Source organism: Diuraphis noxia, unplaced genomic scaffold (genome assembly GCF_037042655.1).
Source record: "Diuraphis noxia isolate RWA-SAM2 unplaced genomic scaffold, SU_Dnox_SAM2 contig0005, whole genome shotgun sequence".
NCBI classification, from domain to species: domain Eukaryota; kingdom Metazoa; phylum Arthropoda; class Insecta; order Hemiptera; family Aphididae; genus Diuraphis; species Diuraphis noxia.
In genome coordinates, this window is record NW_028301715.1 from 21,427,390 (window position 1) to 21,454,264 (window position 26,875).

Sequence of the window (26,875 nt, forward strand, 5' to 3'; positions counted from 1 at the left end):
AGAACACTGATGATGTAAGTGTAGTAATAATGAATTATACAAATTGAAAATTGAAAATAATAACAGAGCTTTTCAATAATCAATGAACTAGACTACCACATTACCCAAAGCCTTAGTACCTACCTAATTTAAATAATCTAATATAGTGCAAATATTGTTTACTTGACCAGAAATAACTTTTTTTAAATATTAATATTTTTTTTAATAGTAGGTAAGGTTAAAAATAATATTCAGGAAACAATAACATTAGTGTATAAACTAAAAATATAACATTAAACTATTCCTACTAAATAGTTCTTTTTATTTGTTAATTAAATAACATAATAATATTATAATGATATTTAAATAAATAATTTAAATCCTAATTGATTAATTGATAAATGATAAAAAAAAGCGGGATATTTGAAATTGGCCGATGAGAACGTGGTATTCATAAGGCGCTCTGTGACGTCCTGGGTTTCCTAATACGCGGTCACATCGCCAGGGTTTACCACCTTCCGCAGGGACTCGACCTCATCCCGCAACGCCAGCGACTCTGTACTATGCTCCTTCAGTTGAGCTACGAGTTTCACCAACTCTACATAAGTCGGGGCTTTGAATGCTTTGATAGTCATCGCCTCTTTCAGCGTTCAGCCCTTGTTCTTTTTCGTCGACCATGTTATCAACCAGCCTTATTTCGCGGTTCACTAGACAACAACACGTGAGAATACTATCAGCACAGTGATAACGATATCACAGACTGCCAGTTGATAACGCGAACGCAACGACTTCGAACACATTATTTTTTCCGGATTTCTACGGTCAGGGACATACAGTCTTTGTATTTATTCTTTCCGCGAGAATACGGTCCGTGGGTATACATTCCGGATTTCTACGGTCCATGACAATACGGTTCGATTATTTTTGAATTCCGGAATTATACGGTCCAGCATAATACGGAGTAGTATATATTTGTATGTTCACAGCCAGCTTTTCCACGGTAATTTTTTTTTTTCAAGGGGAAAATTCTCCCTTGGAGCACTCTGATTTACCGCGTAACACAATACGGTGATTACACAAGATTGTCCACCTATTTGCGCCTTACACAAAAATATTTACCGTATCAACTATTTTTCCCCGTTTTTTAAAATTTTTTCAATCAAATATTTTTATAAAAATTACAGGGAGATTGTTTTTATGTTTTTAATCATGTTGGTTACACTGTTCTAGTTTTTAAAAATTTATATATTTTAATTTCTACTATTTAGTTGCAAGTTAATAATTTTACATTTAGTTACTGCTGATCCGTCGTGTATTCGAGTTGTGTTTTTCAAGTTATTATTTCAATTAATTAAAGAAATGAATTTACCAAAACTTACAAGCGATTTTCAATCATTAGTTCATCGTATACGAAATAATTCAGTTCCAACCCATCCAGGATATACTTCAATTTATTCAAGATTAAGATCTTTTGAACATTTTCCTTTAAATTGTTTTCAAAATAAATATGCTCTAGCTGAATGTGGGTTAAAATATACAGGAGTAGAAGATATCGTCGAATGCTTTTGCTGTGGACTTATTCTTCATAATTGGAAACGAGAAGATGACGTTTGGATTGAACATTGCAGATATAATCCAAAGTGTATATATGTATTATTAATGAAGGGAAATCAGTTTGTTCAAAAAGTGTTAAGTAAATATTGTAACAATGAATATATTTGTAATTGTGAAACTAGGTCATACGACACCGTTTGCTAAATCATGTCTTTTCATTATATGTTGTAATAAATAAAAAAAAAATATTATAAACAACTTATATGTGTTAGTTTTTAATCTAATATCTCGTGGACGTATAGTTCAGTGGATTAGTGCGTTAGGTTAATTTAATAAGTTAATTTCATGTTTCAGGTAAGTAAGTATAAATAATTCCCTCTACTCCCTTCACTACACACTAATCTACTGAACTGTACGTTCACATTTTTTTTTACCATTTTTTTTTTACAACAGATTTAGTATATAATATGTTTACTGATGAAAAAAAACCTCAGTTCAAAGTATATGTTCCATCAGTTACATTATACTAGATTTTTTCATATTGATAGTCTGAAACATTACTATAAATATTATTCATCATGGTTCTACCTATAATCGTATCAAAATCAACCTTCGACATTCGTCCGTATAGTAAGAAGAGCGTTACAGTCGGTTTATTAATTAATAAACAAATTTCGATTATTGTGTTATTAGAATGTAAATTATCAAAGAAGATAATTACTTTAAACTTAGAACAATGGTTTACACTCATGTCTGAATCTAATTACATTTCAATTACTAATAATTTACACACCAGATGTAGACGAACAAAAATATCTGATAACTTTACATATTCAACTAATGTTAAGCAGAGTTCAATTACTTTACATATCAATGATGATTATATCACTTTATCACATATAGATTTATGTAGACTTAAACAGCTTCAACATTGTGTAGATCTCTACATTGCAGAAAAACAAAAACGTCTACCAAGTTACCAAGCTACATTTAACACAGCTTACGATCTAATAAAAAACGACGTCCGTGGTCTACCTATCAGTTGTCAGAGAAATGAATTCACAAACCAGTATATACAAAACTATGATTTTAGTTATTACACTCATCTGCAAAACGATGACACATCATTCCTATATGAAATATTACAATACCATTTTAATACAATGTCAGACTTAATACTTCAGGATTTAATAGTATAAAATAAACAAATATTTATATAATATATTGTATTGTTTATTCAATAAAAAACTCATTTTTAAAAAAAACATATAATAATTAGCCTATTATTTTACTTTTGATTGTACGACGTCCTGGGTCTTGTAGCATCGTGTCAAATATTGACTGCATGGTCTGATTCAAGCTTACATTCAATGTCTGGTCTTTTGACTTTTCGCTTGTATACAACTTAACACCAGCTTCACTAAACTTCCACCTATAATTATTATTTTTTAAATCATGAAATGAAGTGATAATAAAAATACCTATTGAAAAAGATTAACAATAGTTTAAAAAAAGTAAATTAATTATAAATTATTTACCTATCCTTAACCGGAACATTTTCAATATTTGAACATTTATAATGTGTTATCACCCAGTAATCTGTTGGCTTCTCCTCAAATGTAGTTTTTATCGTAATTAAACCGTCACCTTGTCGAAAAGTTAGCGAATTGAAAACTTCCTCATCATATTCTTCTGATCTTAAACGATCACCAACATTGTCTCTGTATGATGCATTCTATAAATGAAAAATATAATTTATATATATATATATATATTTTATTTATAATAAAAAATAATTTAACTAACCATTTTCATCTGCTTCTTATTTGTAGATTTTTTTTCATTCGTCTTCTCAACACCACGTTTTAAAGTGGTTTTTGTTTTAGATGTTGATGCTAACGGTTTAACTTTAGAGTCAACGGATTCACTGAAATGTTCATTCTATGGATCATAAAAATAATATTTTTTTTTTTATTTAAAAATGTACAAGTGGTTTTATAACTGATATCTAAAAGAAACATATTTTATTTTTTTATGTTTCTTAATAATTATAACCATAACGTTGAGTAGTGTTACGACTGACCTCCAATTTGTTATTTGGTTTTTAAAAAAACTTTACTTACCTCTGATTCTGAAGAAATAATTGATGTTCTATAAGACATTTTTGAACTGCGTTGTAGACTGTGTTGAGGACTGATGAACGTTAATGGTTTTACATTGGCTTTTATACACAGATATTAGCCACTACCACAATAATTTATATATGTAAAATGCTAATGTTAATAGCAATGACTTGAAAAACCTTTCTACAAACTTGTTTTACATGAACACAAGTGGCATTATATGAATTATTAAAGAAACAGGATCTAAAATAATCACCCGCCTTGAAAATCAGATTTGATATAACAACGTTAATGACCTCAAAAGACTTTTCAACAAATATGTAATATAAGCAATAATAGTATAATATATGTATATAATATTAACATTTATTAGAATCAAAAAAATAATTAGTATGAACCGGATTTCAGATATAAAAACGTTAAAGGTTAATAGCAATGACCTGAAAAAACATTTCCAAAAAAAAAAATGATTATATATGAACAAGACATTATATGAACTGGTTAAAATATCAAATATAATTTAAAATAAATTAGAATGTATATATTCAAATAGACTTCTCATATAATAATGTAATAAGAATTTGCATGAAAGACTACAAACATGTTCTTACATGGACAAAAGAGAATGGTATTAAGTAATATAATCATCTCAGGATTATGAGAGGTACCTAATACTCAATGTTCAAAGAGAGGGTTAAACTCTAGTATAAAACACCGAATTTTTAAACATAAAGTCATCAGTTCACCAGCAGCTCTAACAGACCAAGAAGCTACAGAACAGCAACCATCCTCGACTCTCCAGCAAAACAGTTACATCAGAACAGACCATCAAAAACGTAAAAACATCTTCAACAACAATAGCAACCGTCAGCCAGACTCAGAAAACAGTCAACAGTCAGACTTAGAATACTTCAACACTAACTATGTAAGTACCTATTTTATTATTTTATTAAAACTTTTAATCTTTACTCCTATTTTTAAAAAAAACTAGAAACAGAATAACAATGATTTAAACACATCATCATTATAATAATATAGTTTTATGATAATATTATCTATGTTTATATATTATATGATAAAATGTTAACATCATATTTATAAGATAGTAATTACATTTTATTACACATCAGCAATCTACTATTAACGAACATAACCTTAAAAATATATACCGTCTCTATCACCATAGAACAGTTAGCACTATCACCGCTTAATATTATCACCGAACGCAATATTTATTATTTTATAATATTTGATATCAATAATATAAAAAAATGTTATATTATCATAGTATAATATTCAATATTTACATAAAAATATTACAATTTGAGCTAAGTTTTTATAATTGAAATAAGTAGTATAATATTCTTATTCTAATAAGAATTCAATAAGACTGTCTGCTATTAGATATAAAAAATATGTCTATCTATAATGAATTGTATGTATTCATTTAACATTGAACACAGTTATAGTAATATATGATATGTGTTCCTATATTTTAATCTTCATGATTATGTTTTTATAAAGTTCATTTAATTTAGATAAAAATTAAATTATTTACAATACAGTTGGTTAATATATTTTATTACATTTTTTTTCTATATTAAATTGTAGGTATTCATTTAAAATTATTCAAAGGAAAAAATAAATTTAATATACAACAAATACACAGGTATAAGTAATAGATGATGTGTGTACCTATATTTTTAAACTTCATGAATATCATAGTATAATATTCAATATTTACATAAAAATATCTCAATTTGAGCTAAGTTTTTATAATTGAAATAGGTAGTATAATATTCTAATTCTAATAAGTATTCAATAAGACTGTCTGCTATTAGATATAAAAAATATAGTTATCTATAACAAATTGTATGTATTCATTTAACATTAGACAGGAGAAAAAATAAATTTAGTATACAACAAATACACAGTTATAAGTAATATATATTAATATGTGTACCTACATTTTAATCTTCATGATTATATCTTTTTATAAAGTTCATTTAATTTAGATAAAAATTAAATTACATACAATACAGTTGATTAATAATATATTAGATTATTACAGTTTTTCTATATTAAATTGTAGGTATTCATTTAAATTATTCAAGGGAAAAAATAAATTTAGTATATAACAAGTATACAGTTATAAGTAATATATATTTGTGTACCTACATTTTTAAACTTCATGATAATATTTTTATAAAGTCCATTTAATTTAGATAAAAATTAAATTGTGTACAATACAGTTGGTTAATATATTTTATTACATTTTTCCATCTATCTTTATTAAATTTTATGTATTCATTTAACATTATTCAAGGGAAAAATAAATAAATTTATTATACAGCAAATACACAGGTTTAAGTAATATATGATGTGTGTACCTATATTTTTTAAACTTCATAGTATAATATTCAATATTTACATAAAAATATCTCAATTTGAGTTAACTTTTAATAATTTAAATAGGTAGTATAATATTCTAATTCTAATAAGTATTCAATAAGACTGGCTGCTATTAGATATAAAAAAATATATCTATCTATGACAAATTGTATGTATTCATTTAACATTAGACAGGAGAAAAATAAATTTAGTACACAACAAATACGCAGTTATATATAATATGTGTACCTACATTTTTAAACTTAATTTTTTATTTTTATAAAGTTAATTTAATTCAGATAAAAATTATATTATATACAATACAGTTGTTTAACATATTTTATAATTAGATTTTTCCGTCTATGTTTCTATGATTTAACATACTGTGTATTAACATTAATGAATTTGAAATAATATTACAGACAATGGATTCAAAAAACAAAGATGAACTTATGAATAAATATCAATATAATTTACAAACCATGGAATCATTAAGATTAGGGAATATTGAAGATAATAAAAATAATATATTAGAAACGAAAGAAATTAATAAAAAAATTAAAGAAATAAAACATAACATTTATTTAATCAGGATATGTTCATCATCAAATGAATTTGAAATCAATAAATTAAGAGATAAATTGTTTTCTTTAAAAGAAAAAAAAAGAGAAATATTTAATAAATATGGTAATAAATATATTGATTATGTTAGAAAAATGGAAATCTGTTATGGAGAAAGATATAGTATGGATATGATGATACGTTGTCAAACATTTCATGACATTTACTTTTCTAAGAAATTATGATTTTAATTTAATGTTTATAGCTATGTTTTTTTGCTTGTAAAAATAAAAACTATTAGAAACGAAAGAAATTAATAAAAAAAATTAAAGAAATAAAACATAACATTTATTTAATCAGGATATGTTCATCATCAAATGAATTTGAAATCAATAAATTAAGAGATAAATTGTTTTCTTTAAAAGAAAAAAGAGAAATATTTAATAAATATGATAATAAATATATTGATTATGTTAGAAAAATGGAAATCTGTTATGGAGAAAGATATAGTATGGATATGATGATACGTTGTCAAACATTTCATAACATTTACTTTTCTAAGAAATTATGATTTTAATTTAATGTTTATAGCTATGTTTTTTTGCTTGTAAAAATAAAAACAATTATTATTTAATGATGATGTGTGTTACTATTTTAATATTTTATTACTAGCAGATAGTTTGCAAATATCTATATAATTTGCAGAAACATGACATCATACATCAAAACAGAAATTAATGAAGTGTTGAAACAACAGGAGGAAAATGAGAAATATGGTGAAAGAGAAGAAAAAAAATTTAAAAAAATGATTAACGATATTAATATTAAAATCAAAAAAACAAACCTGAAGTCGACTAGGGAAAATTTATTAAAAAAAAAAAAAGAAATTAAAGGTGATTACGATGAATCTAATCATATAGGTTATCGATGCCAACAAAGTTGTATATTGCATTTATCATACCTATATGATTTATTAAATAATAATTAAGTTTTTAATTTCTTTTTTTTTAAACTAGTTGCTTAGGTTTGCTGAATATTGTATGATTTATACTATAAAAAATAATAAAGTGATTACAATATTATTATTGTTTATTATATTTTTTTTTTCATTTAATTTATTTTCAGCTTAATTATGAAAAGAAAAATGGTGACAAAACGTCAGCGAATGACATATGCTGATGAAGGAATATTTGAAATTGAAAGATTTAAAAAATGTTCAAAAACTTTTATAGTTAAGAATAATTTAAAATTTTTAGACTACACACTTTTTTTTAACTATACTTTAGACAAAATAATTCCAAAGTTAAAGGAATCATGTCTACAAACATCTATAAAATTTAATTTATATGTAGATAGTGTATATGAACGAATTATCACACAAGAAGTACAGGATATAGCATTTAAAACCTCTAATACACTTGCATGTAATTCCTCTGATTTTAATAAATTACTGAATGGGATTATAATAAATTATTAAGTGAAGAAGATGATTTTTTAGCAAAAGCTTCTGGCTGGTCACTTAAAACAATAGATGCATTACAATTGAGAATTAATATAGTAAATCCTCTCAGAGGAGGAACGTATCTAGATCTTCCTGAATATATCAAAGATAAAAGAGCAGTCATAAATGTAAAAAATAATGATGTTAAATGTTTTAAATATTCAATACTATCAAAGTTTGACAATCGTTCAAATAAAACTTATTTTAATAAGAAATATTTTGAAATGTTAGAAAAAAAAAGTGGCTTAGATTTTAAATGTATAGATTTTCCTACACCAATCAGTCAGATAAAAAAATTTGAACGTATAAATAATGTATCAATTAATATTTATAGTTTAAATGATAAAAAACATATTTTCCCTCTATATATTTGTAATACTGAAAGAAAAAAACATTTTGATCTACTTTTGTTTAATAATAATAACACATCACACTATTGTTATATAAAAAATTTTTCAAGATTTATTAGAAGTCAGAAAACTAAAAACTGTTCCAGATTAATTATCTGTAAAAGATGTTTTACTACTTTTAGTGAAAAGCCATGTAAAAGCAAACTTTGGGGTAAGAAAGGGTTGAGTGAACACCAGCATAATTGTAGAAAGAACCAATTAGGGAGACCAATAATGTTTGAAAAGGGGGATGATGATTTTATTTATTTTAAAAACTATAAAAATACACAGAGAATACCAATTGTTATTTATGCAGATTTTGAATGTATTTTAACTCCTAAAAATAAGTCTAGTGAATTTAATAGTTACGAAAAATCTAAAACTTATGCTACACATTTACATGAAATTATGAGCTATGGGTTTTATGTCAAAGTTAACTATAATGTTATATCAAAAGAACTAGTAAAACAGTTCAAAATTCCGAGAAAGGTGGTAATTTATAGAGGTGAAAATGCTGCAAAAAAATTTATGGAAAATATGATTGTTATTGGAAATAATATTAATAAAATTTATCAAACAAATAAACCGATGAATAAATTAACTAAAGAAGAAGAAAGTAATTTTAAAAATACTAAGTTTTGTGGAAAATGTTCGAGACATTTTAAAAATAATAATTTAATTAAAGTTCGAGATCACTGTCATTTTACTGGTAAATATAGACAATGTCTTTGTCTTCAATGTAATTTTGAAATAATTAACCCCTCATTCGTACCAATTTTCTTCCATAATTTATCGTACGATAGTCATTTCATAATTCGGGAACTTGGTTGTAATGATAAAGATATTCACGTTATTCCTAATTCGTCAGAAAAATATATATCCTTTAGTAAAGAAATCGCACATAGATTTAGTATTAAATTTGTCGATACATTCCGTTTCATGAGCGAATCATTAAGTAAACTTGCATTAAATTTATCTGAAGATAAGTTGAGGTTTAGAGAAACTCTTAAAAATTTTTCCATGAAAGCATTAGATCTAGTCACTCAAAAAGGAATCTTCCCTTATGAATATGTCGATAGTTGGAGTAAATTAGATGATACTTTCTTACCATCAAAGTCTGAATTTTATAACTCTTTGACAGACGAAAAAATAAGCGATAAAGATTATATGCATGCTAAAAATATATGGCGAACATTCGATATAAAGACTTTAGGTGAGTATAGCGATCTTTATTTAAAGACTGACGTTACCATACTGGCTGACGTGTTTGAAAATTTTAGAGACTTATGTTTATCTACTCTCAGATTAGATCCTGCTCATTACATGACTGCTCCTGGATTTGCTTTTGATTGTATGCTTAAGTACACTAAGGTAAAATTGGAAAGGTTAAAGGATTACAACATGCTCCTCTTTTTTGAAAACTCAATCCGGGGGGGCATTTGTCAATCAACTAAAAGATATGTTAAAGCAAATATACCAAATATTGAAGGACTGGACTATAATTCGAATGAACCAATCACATGGATTACATATCTTGACTGTGTAAATTTGTATGGTAAATCTATGTTAACAGAATTGCCTTTCAAAGATTTTGAGTGGGTTAATGATCTCAATATCGATGTCACTAAAATTGCCGATGATTCAGAAGTTGGGTATATATTAGAAGTTGATATCGAGTACCCTAAGTATTTACATAAAAGTCATAATGATTTCCCATTTTTACCCATTAATGAGTGTCCTCCTAATTCTAAAGCTAAGAAATTGCTTACTACATTATCATAAAAAAAAAACTATATAGTGCATTATAAAAACTTAAAACAGGCGATTTTAAACGGTATTAAAGTGACGAAAATTCATCGAGCTATTAGCTTTTCACAAAGCAAATGGATGGCATCATACATTGAATTGTGTACAACTATGAGAGTTGAAGCTAAAAACGAGTTTGAAAAAAATTTTTGGAAGTTGTTAATCAATAGCGTTTTCGGTAAATGTATGGAAAATGTTCGCGCAAGAACTTCTATAAAACTTGTTTCATCAGCAAAAAAAGCTAGGAAATTAATGGTTAAAACTAATTTTAAAGACAGAACTATATACACTGAGAATCTTATGGCTATTCATCAGCGTAAGGAAATCATTAAATTTGACAAGGCAATTTATGTAGGATTCGCAATTTTAGATGTTTCAAAAACATTTATGTATGACTTTCATTATAATGTAATGAAAAAAAAATATGGTGCTAAAATTAGTTCTTTGTATTCAGATACTGATTCGTTGGTATACGCTATCCAAACAACAAATTTTTTCGATGATTTAAAAAATAGTTTACTACCATATTTTGATACATCTAATTATCCTAAAGACCATTATTGTTTCAGTGAGACACATAAAAATCAACCAGGATATTTTAAGGATGAAATGAAAGGAATAATTCTAAAAGAATTTGTCTCATTAAGACCGAAATTATATGCGTATAAAACTGTACATAGTGTTGAGGAAAAAAAAGCAAAAGGTGTAAAAAAGTATATAATTAAAAATCACATGAAATTTGAAAATTACATGGATATATTAAATGCATTTATAAACCATATAACTGTTGAGGATAAACAAACTCATAGAAAAATGAATTTTATTCAATCCAATAAACATATTGTCCATTCGAAAACTATGACTAAGCTTGTTCTTAGTGCTAACGATGATAAACGTTATATAATGGATGATGGGATTAATACATTGGCTTATGGCCACTATAAATTAAAAAACTTTATATATCCGCAATCGAAATAAACAAAAAGCGCTATCTATCAGTATTATATAATGTTTTAATTGTTAAATGTTTCATGTAAATAAACAAATTTTTATTGTTATCAAAGAAAAACAGTAAAAAGGTAAAATATAATAATATGATAAAAATAATATAATATAAAATTTTATTTTAATATATCTGACAACGTTATCCATGAATTATAACTTGTATCAAAACCTAACCACTTGACAAACATTTTATTCCCAACTTTTTTTATAACACGTTCAACAAGAAAGGTGTTTGGAAAATCAGTTAATTTAATTTCTTGTTCATAAAAACCACCTAAGATTATATTGTTCGATTCATCTTTTAATTGATACGTTACTGGATTTGTATGTAAAATTTTTGAAATTGTAAATATTTCTGTCGTCCAATTTGGCGTGTATCCCTTATCAAATATATGTTTATATTTAGATATTCTTACTTTGTCATTAATTTTAAATTTTGGTTTGTATAATGTTTTGATATTTGTATGTGTGTTAAGTTTAATTTTGTTTGCATCCATTCGAGCTTCACTTGGTGTACATTTAATTGTTCTATGTTTTGTATTATTATAGTTTTGTATAATTTTTGATATTGTATTATACCAATTCCATGTACCTGTTGCAGTAAAATGTTTATATATTTTATTTTTAAGAGTTTGTATTACACGTTCACAAATTGAACACTTAATGACACTGAATGAACTATAATGTTTAATTTTATATTTTTTCATTAAATCTTGAAATTGATTATTATAAAATTCTGTACCATTATCTGTCTGTAACAATTTTGGATTAGCTTTTTTCAATATATTAAACATAGCTTTTGTACATTCCTCCGCTGTTTTATTTTTCAATGCTTCTACCCATACATACTTGGTAAATGTATCAATTATGATTAAAATGAATTTAAAACCTTTATTTTGTCTAGAATGTGACTGCATGTCTATTAAATCAGCTTGCCAGAGATCATCTTTAAACCGTGTAACTACGCTACGTCTAGGAAATATTTTTCTCGCTGGTCGATGTAGCTCATTAGCTATATTCTCTAAGGTTGTCATTATACTATAATATTCCTCTCACGTAATTCTTCTAAAATAGATATGATTTCATTACTAACGCCAGTATTACCAACTCTTTGTGATGATGTTAAAAGATTTAATCTAGTTACTAATTCATTTGGATCATCATAATAAACTAACTGTGTTTGAGGTATTACATCTTTATATAAACCAGAACCTTTCTTAGCATGTGGTGATGCAGTAAAATTAAACATCTTTTCAACTGGAGGATCTACAGACATAGAACTGTTTGCTGTAGGGTTAAAATCAAATGGTTCATTTGTTATGGTTGTATTATTATGAACGTTACTACGTTTAGCACTCGAACTAGATAAATGTTCGTTTAATTGTTTAAAGCTTATCCGAGGAGCTCTAGAGTTATTAATTTTAACTATTTCTTCGTTTAACTGTTTTTCTTCATTTTTCATTCTTTCGTAGAGAGGTTTTACAACGGTCGCCCATTTATGAAACTTTGAGGTTTTTGGTTTCCCATCCGCTTTTAAATGAACTCGAGAAGTTTTCAAAATATCGTAATAAGATTCCATATCTTGTATAGTTGTATTTTTTGGTTCTTTCTCACATAATAAAGACTGTAGTCCTAATGTCCATGGATAATATTTATTAAGCAGCTGTAAGTTACCATGGCTAAAAGTTACAGAGTAATCTCCTATTTTGTAAGAATCACTAGTTCTATCATAATGTAAACCATAAGATTTATCATAACGTTGTGATTTAGGACGTTCAAAAAAATTTACAAATGTCGAATTTAATTCATCATCTTCATTTTCTCCACTAGTGTATGAGGTTTCTGCATTTTTATAATCAGCTAGTTGTAAGTTACACGATGTATTTTTTTCTATTTTTGTACTGAGTGGTTCAGTTATTGGTTTAAATGCTTCACGGAAATAGTTATCTGAATCTATAATACCACGTTTCATTTCCATTATTTTTCGTTTAATATTTTTTTTTGATATTATTAAATTTTTCAGCAAAACTTTTTCTTTGTTCATAGTAAATAATAAACTCAATATTACTGTATCGTATGACCACTGGCAAGACTATGTAGATAATAACAATGTTACATTATATATATATATTATATATATATATAATTATTTTATTTTAATAAACGTATGAAAACCACATCTATATCTTCCTTCATTCATTTCTCGAGTTTTATCAATAACCATAAACCCATAATCACTTTGATTCCAACATAAATGAGAAATTTTCCGAAATTCTGAGAAATCCATATCTGTCGACGAATGATCATTGAATATATGACGTAAATTCATGTCATCTTGTTTCAGAATTATTAAAAAGTTTGAGTTATCTCTTACCAACTGTTTTGGTATTTTAGAATATGTTTGTGCTAAATAAAATACGGAGCTAGCACCTGAATGTCTACAGATGCTAAAGTATTCTCTAATAACAGACTGTGAGTCACATATTACATCATCAAAAATTATAATAGAATTTTTCTTAGTTAAGTTAGGTTTTATAACTTTATCTGCGTTTGTAAATATGAACAAATTAGCACCTTGTATATCATCCATTATTTTTTTTAACAAAACATATTTTTCTTGATTAGAGGTTTTAGAGTATAAATAAATATTTTCAAATCTTAACCCGTTTTCATGTGTGATTAGATTGTACATTATATTTGTTTTACCCGATCCACTAGGACCAACTAATATAGCACGTATAGTATCAGGTAATAACGAACCATGTCTTGATGGTTTTTTCGATATTTGTACATCTACGTTTATTATTTCTAATTTATCTTTCTGTTCAATTAAATCCATTTTCTTATAAATACTCAAAGATTTTTATTTTATATTCAGTTATTGATGATGCGTTCAACTCGAAAGTGTAAATCGAAAAAGACTGGTAAAGGTATTGTAAACTCTCTTATAAATAGTCTTCCGTTTGAATCTCATGTTCCAGGTTATCAGTTTTGTGGGCCAGGTACAAAATTAAAAAAAAGATTAAATCGTGGTGACATAGGAATAAATCCATTGGATACTGCTTGTCGTGATCACGATATTGCGTATGCATCTAGTAAAAATTTAAACGATAGACATAAAGCTGATGAAGTGTTAGAAAATCGTGCTTGGGAAAGATTTAAAGCTATAGATACTCCTAAAAAGGAGAAAATTGTTGCGTATGCAGTAACAAACGCGATGAAAGCTAAAAGAAAAATAGGAATGGGTTATAAAAAGAAACGTGCTACAAAAATAAAAAATCTTATGATAGCAGTAAAGAAAAAAAGAATGTTTAAGAAAAAAAATGGTAGCAAAAGACTGATTTTACCACCGAGACAAACAGGAGGTGTAATTCCCTTAATACCTATATTTGCGGGATTGTCAGCACTTGGTAGCTTAATGTCTGGAGGTGCTAGTGTGTATAATGCAATTCAAAATTCAAAAAGAAAAAAAGGTAGTGGTTTAAATTTAAACAAAAACAAGGTATGGAAAAAAAACTGTTAAATACGCTACCTAACAGACCGCTTTCGTCAGAAGATATTATAAAATGTATAACAAAGTTGAAAATCAATCATTTCCGTGGAGTGTTTTCACGTGATAACTTACCTAAAAAACCGTATGTAAATGAATGTGGTATTTTAAACTTAGATATATCTTCAGGTAATGGAAGTCATTGGGTAGCGTTTCATAAAAATAAAGATAAAGTAGTATATTTTGATAGCTTTGGTGATTTACCTCCACCAATTGAATTACAACACTATTTTAAAGAGTATAAAATAATATATAATTATTCTAACTATCAAGATTTCAATTCATTCAACTGTGGACATTTATGTCTTGAATTTTTATTATGCATGAATCTGTTACATTAAGTTTGACTGGAAACACAACTTTATTATCCACGAATTATTTCCCACCTCTTAACGTTTACGAGGATTCGGAAATAGCTTTGTTATATTTGAAAACACGAAATTTATTTCCAAACATAAATTTAACTAATAACCGACTGGAGATAGATGTAATTCCGTCATTAAATCATGCGCATAAACAAAAAACGTTTATATGTATTTTGGAAGAAGGATGTTATGAAATTGAAGATATTAACAACAAAATTAAGAAAGAGTTATATCACTTCAATAATGAATGGGGAACACAGCTAACATTCAACGTATCTATTGATCACGTCGATTTTAGAACATACATTAAATGCAATGGAAGACTAAAGTTAAATGTTCCAAACAGTATAGCATCTGTTTTTGGATTTGAAAAGAGAACCTATGGACCATTACATGAAGATCTTCGTTCGGGAAAAGCTGCTAATTTAAACACAATTAACTCTATAAAAGTTATGTGTAATATAGCACATGGGTCATTCAACAATCAACTTCAAAGTCATTCAATATATGAGTTTTTCCCTAGTGGAAGAACTGGATCGAAAGTAGTTCAGTCGCCACCAAATTTGATATATTACAGATTAAACAAAACAGTCATTAATTCAATAACTGTACAGTTAGTTGATCAAAACAATAATCCGATCGATAACTTTAATGAGACATTGACAGTTGCTCTGCATATTAAGCGTCACTAGTTTCATTATTAAATTTATATCTCAGATATTAGAATGTACGAGTCAGTCACATTAAGTTTAACCGGGGACAAAACCACATTATCTGCAAATTATTTTCCGTCTATAAACCTTTACGAAGATTCAGAAATTGCTTTGTTATGTTTGCAGACATTTAATTCATTCCCGAATATCAATAAACATAATAATAAATTTGCTATAGAAGTAGGTGATCATAATAATAATAATGATCGTATGTGGTGTTATATTAAACTGGAAGAGGGATGTTATGAAATTAAAGATATTAAGCATCGCGTTAAGGAACAAATAAATATTTATAATGAAAAATTCAAAACTCAGTTAACATGTGACATTTCGGTTGATCCTAACGATTTCAGATCAAATATAAAATGTAATGGAATACTACACTTTGAGATTGCACATAACATGGCACCTGTATTGGGTTTTGAAAAACGAGAATATAAGCCAGAGTATGAAAGACTCTTATCTACTCATAGATCGGAAAAACCTATGAATTTAAACACAATTAATTCTATAAAAGTAATGTGTAATATAGCTCAAGGATCATTCAACAACCATCTTCAAAGTCATTCGATTTATGAGTTTTTCCCTAGTGAAACGCTAGGATCGAAAGTAGTACAGTCACCGTCAAATTTAATATATTACAAATTGAATAAAACAAATATTGATACGATAACCGTTCAGTTAGTTGATCAAGATCATAAATTGATTAACAATTTTGGTGAGGCATTGACAATCGTGTTACATATTAAACGTTACGGATCTTGATATGGGATTAAAATTCAATATAAATCCGCTACTTCAGATCAGTTCAACTAGTCATAAGACTAAAGTGGTACCGGTAACATCAAATAAAGTAAAAAAATTGACGTTGAAAAATAAAAAAATTTTGCAAGCTCTAGGTTATCAATTAAAACAAAATGCCTGAAAGTGATATTTTAGATATAAGTTCACGGTACGAGACGGATTCTAAAATAACGAAAATTGAATATCATTCATATACACCGTACACAACATCGTTTAATAATAATGATGAAATACGAATATCAGTACAGCAAACAGATGTTTATCCGTATCTACACGAGAGCTTTATTTTTTTAGAAGGAACAATATCTGAACCTGATAAAGTGAAACTGTGTAATAATGGTTATTCATACCTCTTCGAACAAATACGATTAGAAATAAATGGAATAGAAGTAGATAGCACACGTGTTCTTGGAATCACAAGCTCGCTGAAAGGATACTTATCTGGTACACCAGATAACTATAATTGTTACGAAAATTCTGGCTGGAATTTGAAAAATGGAACACAATTAACAAACGATAAAGGTGAATTCAGTGCTTGCATTCCATTGAAATATTGGTTAGGACTGTTTGAAGATTATAAAAAAATATTAGTAAATTCAAGATTGGAATTAATATTAACTCGAAGTCATACTGATTTAAATGCGTTAAGTCTTAAAAGTGATATAGTTGCTGCTTCAGGTAAAGTTGTATTAAATAAAATAGTCTGGAAGGTTCCGCATATTACTGTTGATGATGAAGAAAGGTTAAAGTTATTGAAACTTGTAGAAAAAGAAAAAAGTTTGTTTATTCCTTTTAGATCTTTTGAAACTTTTGAATATCCTGAACTCGGGACTACTAAAAAAGTAGTATGGAACTTGAAAACCGCTTCAAAATTAGAAAAACCACGATTTATTATAATTGGATTACAAAAAGGTCGTAAAAATACACTAACAAAAGATTGTAGTATATTCGACCATTGTAATCTAACGAACGTTAAAGTATTTCTAAACTCGATTGCATATCCGTATGATAATTTGAATTTAGATTTTTCAAAAAATAATTTTACATTATTATATGATATGTATACATCGTTTCAAGAATCGTATTACGAAAAAAGTATACGGAACCCTATATTGAGTCCATCTACTTTTCTATCGAACGCACCCATTATAGTTATTGATACTTCAAAACAGAATGATTCGGCAACAGCCTCAGCAGTGGATGTTCAATTGGAAATTGAAGCATCGGAATCTCTTACAGGTGTAACTGCTTATTGTTTGTTAATTCATGATCGTATTGTAGAATATGTACCTTTTACTAGAGAAGTAAGAAAACTTGTGTAATTTTATTGAACAAAATAAAAAAAGTTTATTAAATAATTTGTGTTCTTTACTTGAAATATAATTTTTATAAAAATATTTGATTGAAAAAATTTTAAAAAACGGGGTAAAATAGTTGATACGGTAAATATTTTTGTGTAAGGCGCAAATAGGTGGACAATCTTGTGTAATCACCGTATTGTGTTACGCGGTAAATCAGAGTGCTCCAAGGGAGAATTTTCCCCTTGAAAAAAAAAAATTACCGTGGAAAAGCTGGCTGTGAACATACAAATATATACTACTATACGGTCCAAAATATATTTTATTCCGGATTTCTACGGTCCGGGACTATACAGTCTTTGTATTTATTCTTTCCGGAAGAATACGGTCCGGGAGTATACATTCCGGATTTCTACGGTCCGTGACAATACGGTTCGATTATTTTTAAATTCCGGAATTATACGGTCCGGCATAATACGGTCCGAAAAATATTTTATTCCGGATTTCTACGGTCCGGGACTATACTTATTTTTTCCGGATATATACGGTCCGTTAGATTATTTTCCGGGATTTTACGGCTCCCCGTGCCAGACGAGGATTTGACCTGTAATTACATAGCAGAGGAACAAGCGCCGAAACCAAGGCAGCCGATAATCGTCGACGAAATAAAAATTGACCCTTCGGTCTCCGACGGACAGCGGAACGAATTTTTGACGCTCATAAATCGATACCGAAACGTATTAAGTCCTTGGACGAGCTAGGTTGCACCGACATGATTAAAATGAGCATCACTGAAGAGCCGAATAGTGTACCAGTTAGCGCAAGACCATACAAAACGTCGCCTGCGGATAGGCGCGTAATTTCCGACATGCTGTGCGAGTGGAAAAAGGCGGGCGTTATCTCGGAATCTACTTCGCCATACGCAAGCCCCGTATGGTTGGTCAACAACTCGTCGGGCGAGAAAAAGCTTTGAGTCGATTATCGTAAGTTGAACTGGCAGACCGTTGCCAACCCCTTCCCTATGCCAGACGTCGACGCCCAGCTGGGATCATTGGCACACGGACTTATATTCACTACCCTGGACCTTTCGAACGGGTTTTTGCAAATATCGCTCACGGACGAGGCCAAGGACAAAACGGCGTTCCCGACGGAGGAGACCGTAGCGAGGTTCGAACGCATGCCTTTCGGTCTCAAGGGAGCCCCGGCGGTCTTCCAACGTTTGATGTCCACGGTGTTCAAGGACCTGAAGGACGCTGTTGTGGTCAACACGTATCTCGATGACATCATCATACCGTCGAAGAATTGGTCCGACATGATGGATAGCCTAGGCAGGGTGTTTGAAGTGCTCACTGGGGCAAAATTGACGTTGAAGCCGTCTAAACTCTAAATGCACCTTCGGTTCTACGCAGCTAGACTACTTGGGATTCAGAATCAGACAAGGAGAGATCGAACCCGGACGCAAAATCGAGGCGATCAGTAATTATCCACGGCCACGCGACGCCCACGAAGTACGCTGGTTTCTCGGGCTCACCAGGTACTTCCGGAGATTCATAGTTAAGTACGCCGAAATTGCGGAACCGTTGACTCTGCTTACGGCGAAGAGCGCGCCTTATGTCTGGACCGACGAGCAACAAACCACAGAGGTACATACGGACGCCAGTTCTAAGGCCCTGTCCGGCATTCTGTTACAAGGCAGCAAGGCGTCAGATTTGAAAATGGTCTACGCCGTAAGTAAACGAACGACTCTACCTGAGTCTAACTACCATTCGAGCCGACTGGAACTATACGCGATAGTCTGGACTCTAAATCGTTTACATCCCTAATTATTAGGTGTACATTTTACTGTGATAACTGACTGTCAAGCATTGACCTATTTGAACATCAATAGAACGACGGAGCCCCAGATTGCTAGATGGTTCGAAGTATTCCAGAAGTTCGATTTTGACGTCAGATATCGGCCGGGATCGCGAGCGTGCGCCATGCACGTTGACGTGCTGAGCCAAGCTGTCGACGATACCACCGCCCACGATAAGTCCGTCGAAACTGAACTTGCTGAACGTCTCGAGGTTTTTATGGCTCTGTCGACGGAGGACCGTGTCCGGTACATGCAACAAGGCGATGATCGAACTCGGAAGATAATACGACTGTTGGAGTCACCAAACGAACGAACCAGAAGCGAAGAAGCGGAAGTAACAAACTACGAGCTGCACAATGGAGTGCTATACCGGATTTACCGAAGACAAGCATTACTCGTCGTGCCAAAACCAATGCGTAAAGGGGTTGTGATTTCCGCACATGACTACGGCGGGCACTTTTAAATTCCGATTAAACAAGAGGACCAAAATAAGACAGGATTCATAACAGATTTTGGACTTTTTAATTTCAAAAGGATACCACAAGGGTTTAAAAATTCAGCACCAATTTTTCAAAGAATAATAAATAATGTATTCAGTGACTATCTATACAGAACAATGATAGCCTACCTAGATGACATATGTTGTTTCAGAACCAGTTTTGAAGAAGCGCTAACTAATTTAAAAAATATATTCAGTAGACTGGAAGAAACAGGTCTAAAATTAAAAACAAATAAATGCAATTTTTTCAGTTCAAATATTGAATTACTTGGACATTCAGTATCAAACATAGGAATAAAACCGTTAGAAAAAAATATTAAAGCAATTACTTCATTCCCAACTCCAAATAAAATAAAAGACGTAAGAGCCTTCATTGGACTTACAAGTTATTATAGAAAATACATTGACAATTTTGCAAGAAAAGCAAACCCTTTGACAAGCTTAACAAAAAAGGATAATCAATTTGTTTGGGGAAAAGAACAGGTAGAAGCTTTTGAAATTTTAAAAAGGGCCATAACCACAGCACCAGTTCTGGCACATTTCGAAGATGGATACCCAGTTTTTGTCACTACTGATACTTCGCTAGAAGGATTGTCTGGAATACTGGAACAAGAAGACAACAACGGTAAAAGGCATCCTATAGCCTATAGAAAATTAAAAGGAGGTGAAAAAAACTACACAACAACAGAATTGGAAATGTCGGCTGTAGTATTTGCGACAAACCACTTCAGAGAATATCTCTTAGGGAGAAAAATAACTGTGTTTAGCGATCATTCCAGCTTACAGTATTACCAAACGATGAAGAACCCATGATCTCGTATTACAAAATTTATTTTTAAACTCTTAGAATACGATCTTGAAATAAAACATCGCCCAGGTTCATGGAACATGGCTGCAGATTGTCTCTCGCGTTACCCCGTTAATATAACGAAAATTGCTGATATGTTAAACGATGACGACGACAAAGAAAATATAGACACAATTAATTTCGACACAATACAACCTGAGACACTGAGAAAATTACAGTCAACAGACGAATATTGTAAAAATATAATTTTATCCTTATCAGGAGATACTAAAAATAAATACTATAAAAAATCCAGAAAATATATTATTAAAGACAAACTACTATATTTCAAAAATTGGTCACCACATGGCATAAAATATTTATTAGTTATTTCAACTAAGTTGGTAAATACTGTCTTAAAGTCCTACCACTAATCCGTTTTTTCAGCACACTTTGGTACTACGAAAACCTTATCAAAATTAAATGAAAAATATTACTGGCCAACCATAATACAAGATACTTATTTTTTTATAAAAACATGTACATCATGTCAGCTTTCCAAAAAGCCTCAAGGTAAAAACAACGGACTACTACAACCAATACCTTTAATTTCGGGAAAACCGTTACAACTATTAACATTTGATTATCTAGGTCCATTACCAACATCCAACGGAAAAAAATACATTATTGTAGCAACCTGCAACGCAACAAAGATGGCCTTTGCGAAAGCAGTTACGAATGCAAACGGAGCAGCCACAATAAATTTCCTTATGGAACTAATAACATCCTACGGAGTCCCTAAATATTTTTGTAGCGATAGAGGCACACACTTTAAAAACAAGGAAGTAGAGTATGCATGCAAAAAACTAGGAATTGAACAAATATTCTCAAGCGCCTACCATCCACAAACAAACGGTATGACTGAACTAATGAATAAAATTATTTGTAGTAGCCTAACACACTACGTAAATTAAAATCAAAAACAATGGTCCTTATACTACAAAATTGTAGTTTTTGCATATAATACTTGTCCTAGCTCAAGACTAAAAGTCAGCCCATTTTATTTACTACATGGCATGGAAGCTAATCAACCATTGGACAACAAATTAATGTCTGTAGAAAATGAAACATTTAATCTTACAAAATCTCTAAAACTATTACAGATAATTAGAGAAACTATACCAGAAATAATAAAAAAAGAACAATCAATTCAGAAAAAGTTATATGATCAAAAACACAAAAACATTAACTTCAAACCAGGACAGAAGGTATTAATAAAATTCGATTTTCAGGAACCAAATAAAACAAAAAAATTAGCTAACAAATATAGAGGTCCTTTTACGATTGTTGAAAAATTAACAGAGGTAAACTATAAAGTAGAATTAATTCTAAATAAAAAAAAGGTATTAGACGTTATACACGTACAGCGAATAAAACCTTTCCATGAAAATTTATAAAATATATATACATTCTTACAAGAATTAAATTACAATATTAAACCAATGACCAATCAATGATCTGTTCTAGATGTTATCCAAATATATTTTAATTCTCATATCAATCATCAACGCATATGCTGAGGAAAATATAGCTATAACTGTGTCACCCGGAGCATTTTTTGAAGAAATCCAAGAAGCCATCTTATATGACAAAAGTATCCCTCTGGTATACACGCAAGAAATCCAAGATAACAATTCAAACAACATAAATTACGACTGGGGGGTAGAAAAATATTGCACAAATAAAAACACCAACTATTGTAATATTATGAAAGAAACACTAGAAATCCTAACTACCATAAATAAAAATATAGAGGACAACGACAAAGATATATTAGAGATAATAAACCTCAACCTTAAAAATAATAGATCAAAGAGAGGCATACAATTATTCGGGAACCTCTATCATTTCTGTTGCAATATAGCCACTGAAAAACAATTAAAAAATATTTATACAAACGAAGAAGCGTTAAATCAACAAATTAATAAATTTAAAGATATTTTCGTGTCAGATCATAGGGACTTAATTAATATTACAACTGAATTAAACAAATATACTAAAAATACAAATAATAATATACTATTATTAAAAGATAACTTCATCAAATTCAAAAATGAGGAAAAAACCAATAATTTAATGGAAAAAACAAATCACGAAAACACAATTCAAGGTATCCAAGAGATAATATACAACCTCATGAAAATAATATTAAAATTCACAAACTATGAAAGAGAAACTAGTACTCACTTACATTGTAAGTTACAAAAAATACCACCAAGAATAATAGAGTCCAAAACACTGTATAATGACCTCATAAAACTAGAAAACACAATAAAAAAAGATGGGTACGAACTGACCATCCCATGGGAAAATCTTTCAGCGTATTATAATTTACCTATAGCGGAGTGTCAATTTTCAAAAACAAAAATTCTAATAAAAATAAAAATACCAATCCAAGAAAGATTTGCTAAATGGAAATTGTACCAATACATACAGATGCACTTCAAATTTTATGACTCTGTCTTTCTTATACATTCAAAAAAAACATATATCGCAAATAATTATATAAATGACGAACATAGGATTATTTCAGGAATTGGATTACAACATTGTGATCCACCCATTACTGATTTATGTTACATCCCAAAATTCTCGTCCGATATCACACTCTCACCAAAATGTGTAGAAGCAATATTTAAGAACCTACCATTAGACGTAATTAATCAATACTGTTATTTTCAATGTGTTAAACAACAAGGCGATGATTCTACAATAATTAAACAAATAGGAATACACACCTATGCACTAACAAACCCACAGCCAACTTTAAAAATAAAAATTGAAAAGTTAAATACAACAATTATAAAAGAACTAAACATAAACTATAGCTATCCAGGGTTAATTAAAATATCGTTCTCATGTAACTATGAATTATCAAAGGACGAAAAAATTTTAATCCCGAAAATGTACCCATGTGAATCTAATAATCTAAACAAATTCAAAATTAGTAGAATATTACCAGTATCTTGGACAAAAATTAAGTCATTAAAAACCAATTATGAAGAAACCAAAGATAATATGTACTTTACCAATATGTCAGAAATATTAAATACAGATTGGATCAAAGAAATACCAAACTTTCACGTCACTAAACAAATACCAAACATAGAAAAATATTTAAATGATATCATCCTAAAAAAAATTAACAAACCATTTGTAGATGAATTCTTAGGAGACATCATATACTTAACATGGCTAACAATCCTCACAATCACAATAGGTTTCATTATTATAAATAAAATTATTATATATAAAAAAAAAAAAAAAAAAAAATGTATAACTAATTATAATTATATTGTATCATCGGCAAAACATCAACAAACCAATACACGGCACCCAGGATAACAGGATAACAGATAACAGAAGGAATTTATTCAAGACACTTTTCAAACAATAAGGAAACTCCCAAAATACATGATTTAAATTTCAAATCTCTTCCTGATACTTTCCATTCCATTCCTGACAAAAAAAAAAAAAAAGTGTACACCTTGTCATAGATCGAAATCATTATTAAAAAAAAAAAAAAAAAAAAAAACCACTTGATAACTTAAAATATTAATATTATGCTATAAATATTTCAGATGTCAGACAACAACAAGAATGTGAATATGATAAAAAAATTAAAAAAATCAATAAAAAAGGTTGAATTCAACATAGAAAAATTAAAAAAGAATAAAAAACCATTCAACATTAATAAACATAGGAGACAATTAAAGAAGAACGACAAAAAAATAATAGACGAAAAGATCATGAAAGGTTTTGAACAAATTGTAAATTATATCCTAAGCCAAAATCCAGATAATCCTAAATAAAAAAAAAAAAAAAAAACCACAAACGACATCCTTCCTTGCTATAAATTCAAAATGTGCGATAACATAATGATGTTAATACACATATATATATGTATATAATACATATATCTTAATTGTAATAATATGGTAGAATTAACTATTAAGCATAAAATATGAGGGCATATTTTTAAATTAACATAGGGGAGTGTAGTAATAGGTGACTATGTAAATAAACCAAATAGTAATAATATTTGTAGAGTAGGCCAAGGAAGCAAATATGCTGAGGCAGTTAAAATGCTATACCGGATTTACCGAAGACAAGCATTACTCGTCGTGCCAAAACCAATGCGTAAAGGGGTTGTGATTTCCGCACATGACTACGGCGGGCACTTTTCAGTCGATAGAACAATAGCTCGGATAACTCGTGATTATTGGTTTTCGAGTATGCGAAGGTATGTGCGCCAACACATAAAAATGTGCTTAGACTGTTTGACACACCAACGTCCAGCGGGTAAGCAGGCAGGCCTACTACATCCGACACTCCCTGGGCGACGGCCATTTCAAATAGTACATATAGGTCATCTGGGACCGTTCGAGACGTCCACGAAACAGAACAGGTACCTATTGGTCATAGCGGATAACCTCACAAAATATGTACATTGTACATCTTTACCCTTGCCGGACCACAGACACTGCTGGAGTGTTACGAATACTAGGAAAATTTATTGATGAACGAGGTGTGCCGGACCGAATTATAAGCGACAGGGGTACATGCTTCACGTCCTAGGCATTCGAGAGGTTTTGTTCGTTACACAGTATTAGTCATGTGTTGAATTCGAGCCGCCATCCGCTGGCGAACGGACAGGTAGAGCGAGTCAATCGTACCATTCTACCACTACTGAGTCTCTCTACTACCGATCAACGTAATTGGGATACGAAAGTGCGCGAAGTCGAGCGCCACCTCAATTCAGCGTCTAACAAAACGACATCGAAAACACCGTGTGAGGCACTGTACGGATACCAACCGCGATATCAAGGAGAAGCCTTGCATACCTTGAGCCGAACAAAAAACGACAGAACGGAGCCGACGGAACAACATGCCGTCGTACGTGACACGATAGTACAACGTCAGAAACAAATGAAACGACAATACGATAGGTGACACCACGATCGGGTACGCTTTGATATGGGTGAAGTAGTCGTCATGTTGAGGCAACCGGTGCCCGGACAGTCGACGAAATTGAGGGAGCGGCCGTTGCAAGTCACAGAGGTCCTACCATCAGACACATACAGGGTGGCTGAGCTAGCATCCGATGGTAAGTCAACCTACGCAACAACAGCTCATGCATCCCAACTCAAGTCGTGGAAGGTACTACATGAAGAGCAGTCTGATCTGGAAGATGGGGAGGAGAACAGCGAAGGACAATCCGATACCCACGATGATGTGGATGCGACCGGAGACGATGATGACTTGGAACCAGGAATTACGACCAATGACTCAGTACGAGCAAAGAGGTCAAGGAAACTGCCCAGGTGACTCCAAGACTATGTCATGAATTAATACACTTATATTATATTATATACACTTATACAAATATACTCAGGGCCAAGGGCGTATACTTACTTATAGTTGTTTTGTTTTTTTTGTTACTTTGTTATTATTTGTTACTATTTAAAAAAAACGTCAGTGTTTTTAGCACTTGTACACTGCAACGAGACAGTCGGCCCGAGGAGTCAGAAGGCCGAATGTTAGCAACTGGCTACACTGGCAACCGGACGCGAGGCCTCGGCCCGGCGCGGTGTGCCTGTCCGGTTCAGTGTGTGCGTAACCGTGGTGTGCGACG

At 30.1% G+C, this 26,875-nt stretch overlaps 6 protein-coding genes and 2 pseudogenes across 7 annotated transcripts; 4 read left to right on the forward strand and 4 right to left on the reverse strand.

Moving 5' to 3' along the window:
* The window catches only part of LOC149055040 (zinc finger MYM-type protein 1-like), a 144,968-nt pseudogene that overhangs the window by 31,455 nt on the left and 86,638 nt on the right, over positions 1 to 26,875 (reverse strand).
* Positions 2,745 to 4,181, reverse strand: LOC149055043 (uncharacterized). The gene is made up of 4 exons (XM_089228886.1): positions 3,657 to 4,181; positions 3,340 to 3,474; positions 3,072 to 3,268; positions 2,745 to 2,965 (listed from the first exon to the last, which is right to left on the reverse strand). The coding sequence occupies exons 1-4, from the start codon at positions 3,693 to 3,695 to the stop codon at positions 2,809 to 2,811; spliced, it is 528 nt and encodes a 175-aa protein (XP_089085012.1). The 5' UTR covers positions 3,696 to 4,181; the 3' UTR covers positions 2,745 to 2,808.
* Positions 4,449 to 9,185, forward strand: LOC149055044 (uncharacterized; annotated as a pseudogene). Its single transcript, XR_016191971.1, has 2 exons — positions 4,449 to 4,581; positions 7,734 to 9,185. The product of XR_016191971.1 is annotated as an uncharacterized LOC149055044 (transcript).
* LOC149055045 (uncharacterized) lies at positions 12,274 to 13,353 on the reverse strand. The gene is made up of 2 exons (XM_089228885.1): positions 12,657 to 13,353; positions 12,274 to 12,596 (listed from the first exon to the last, which is right to left on the reverse strand). The coding sequence occupies exons 1-2, from the start codon at positions 13,351 to 13,353 to the stop codon at positions 12,343 to 12,345; spliced, it is 951 nt and encodes a 316-aa protein (XP_089085011.1). The 3' UTR covers positions 12,274 to 12,342.
* Positions 13,506 to 14,148, reverse strand: LOC149055046 (uncharacterized). The gene is made up of 3 exons (XM_089229663.1): positions 14,016 to 14,148; positions 13,684 to 13,859; positions 13,506 to 13,598 (listed from the first exon to the last, which is right to left on the reverse strand). Exons 1-3 carry the CDS (start codon positions 14,146 to 14,148, stop codon positions 13,506 to 13,508), a joined length of 402 nt encoding a protein of 133 aa, XP_089085789.1.
* LOC149055047 (uncharacterized) lies at positions 13,901 to 14,840 on the forward strand. Its single transcript, XM_089229661.1, has one exon. It carries the CDS (start codon positions 14,194 to 14,196, stop codon positions 14,830 to 14,832), a length of 639 nt encoding a protein of 212 aa, XP_089085787.1. The 5' UTR covers positions 13,901 to 14,193; the 3' UTR covers positions 14,833 to 14,840.
* LOC149055048 (uncharacterized) lies at positions 15,950 to 16,702 on the forward strand. Its single transcript, XM_089229660.1, has one exon. It carries the CDS (start codon positions 15,950 to 15,952, stop codon positions 16,700 to 16,702), a length of 753 nt encoding a protein of 250 aa, XP_089085786.1.
* Positions 16,702 to 18,099, forward strand: LOC149055049 (uncharacterized). Its single transcript, XM_089229659.1, has one exon. The coding sequence runs from the start codon at positions 16,855 to 16,857 to the stop codon at positions 18,061 to 18,063; it is 1,209 nt and encodes a 402-aa protein (XP_089085785.1). The 5' UTR covers positions 16,702 to 16,854; the 3' UTR covers positions 18,064 to 18,099.

Coding starts and splice junctions, on each gene's coding strand:
- LOC149055043 (XM_089228886.1), bottom strand. CDS start 3,695: ATGTCTTATAGAACATCAATTATTTCTTCAGAATCAGAG. Junction 3,475..3,656: donor TTATTTCTTCAGAATCAGAG/GTAAGTAAAGTT, acceptor TATGATCCATAG/AATGAACATTTCAGTGAATC. Junction 2,966..3,071: donor AATGTTCCGGTTAAGGATAG/GTAAATAATTTA, acceptor TAATAATTATAG/GTGGAAGTTTAGTGAAGCTG.
- LOC149055045 (XM_089228885.1), bottom strand. CDS start 13,353: ATGAACAAAGAAAAAGTTTTGCTGAAAAATTTAATAATATCAAAAAAA. Junction 12,597..12,656: donor ATCTAGTTCGAGTGCTAAAC/GTAGTAACGTTC, acceptor TTAACCCTACAG/CAAACAGTTCTATGTCTGTA.
- LOC149055046 (XM_089229663.1), bottom strand. CDS start 14,148: ATGGATTTAATTGAACAGAAAGATAAATTAGAAATAATAAACGTAGAT. Junction 13,860..14,015: donor AGTTGGTCCTAGTGGATCGG/GTAAAACAAATA, acceptor TCATATTTACAA/ACGCAGATAAAGTTATAAAA. Junction 13,599..13,683: donor CTAAAATACCAAAACAGTTG/GTAAGAGATAAC, acceptor ATTCGTCGACAG/ATATGGATTTCTCAGAATTT.
- LOC149055047 (XM_089229661.1), top strand. CDS start 14,194: ATGATGCGTTCAACTCGAAAGTGTAAATCGAAAAAGACTGGTAAAGGT.
- LOC149055048 (XM_089229660.1), top strand. CDS start 15,950: ATGTACGAGTCAGTCACATTAAGTTTAACCGGGGACAAAACCACATTA.
- LOC149055049 (XM_089229659.1), top strand. CDS start 16,855: ATGCCTGAAAGTGATATTTTAGATATAAGTTCACGGTACGAGACGGAT.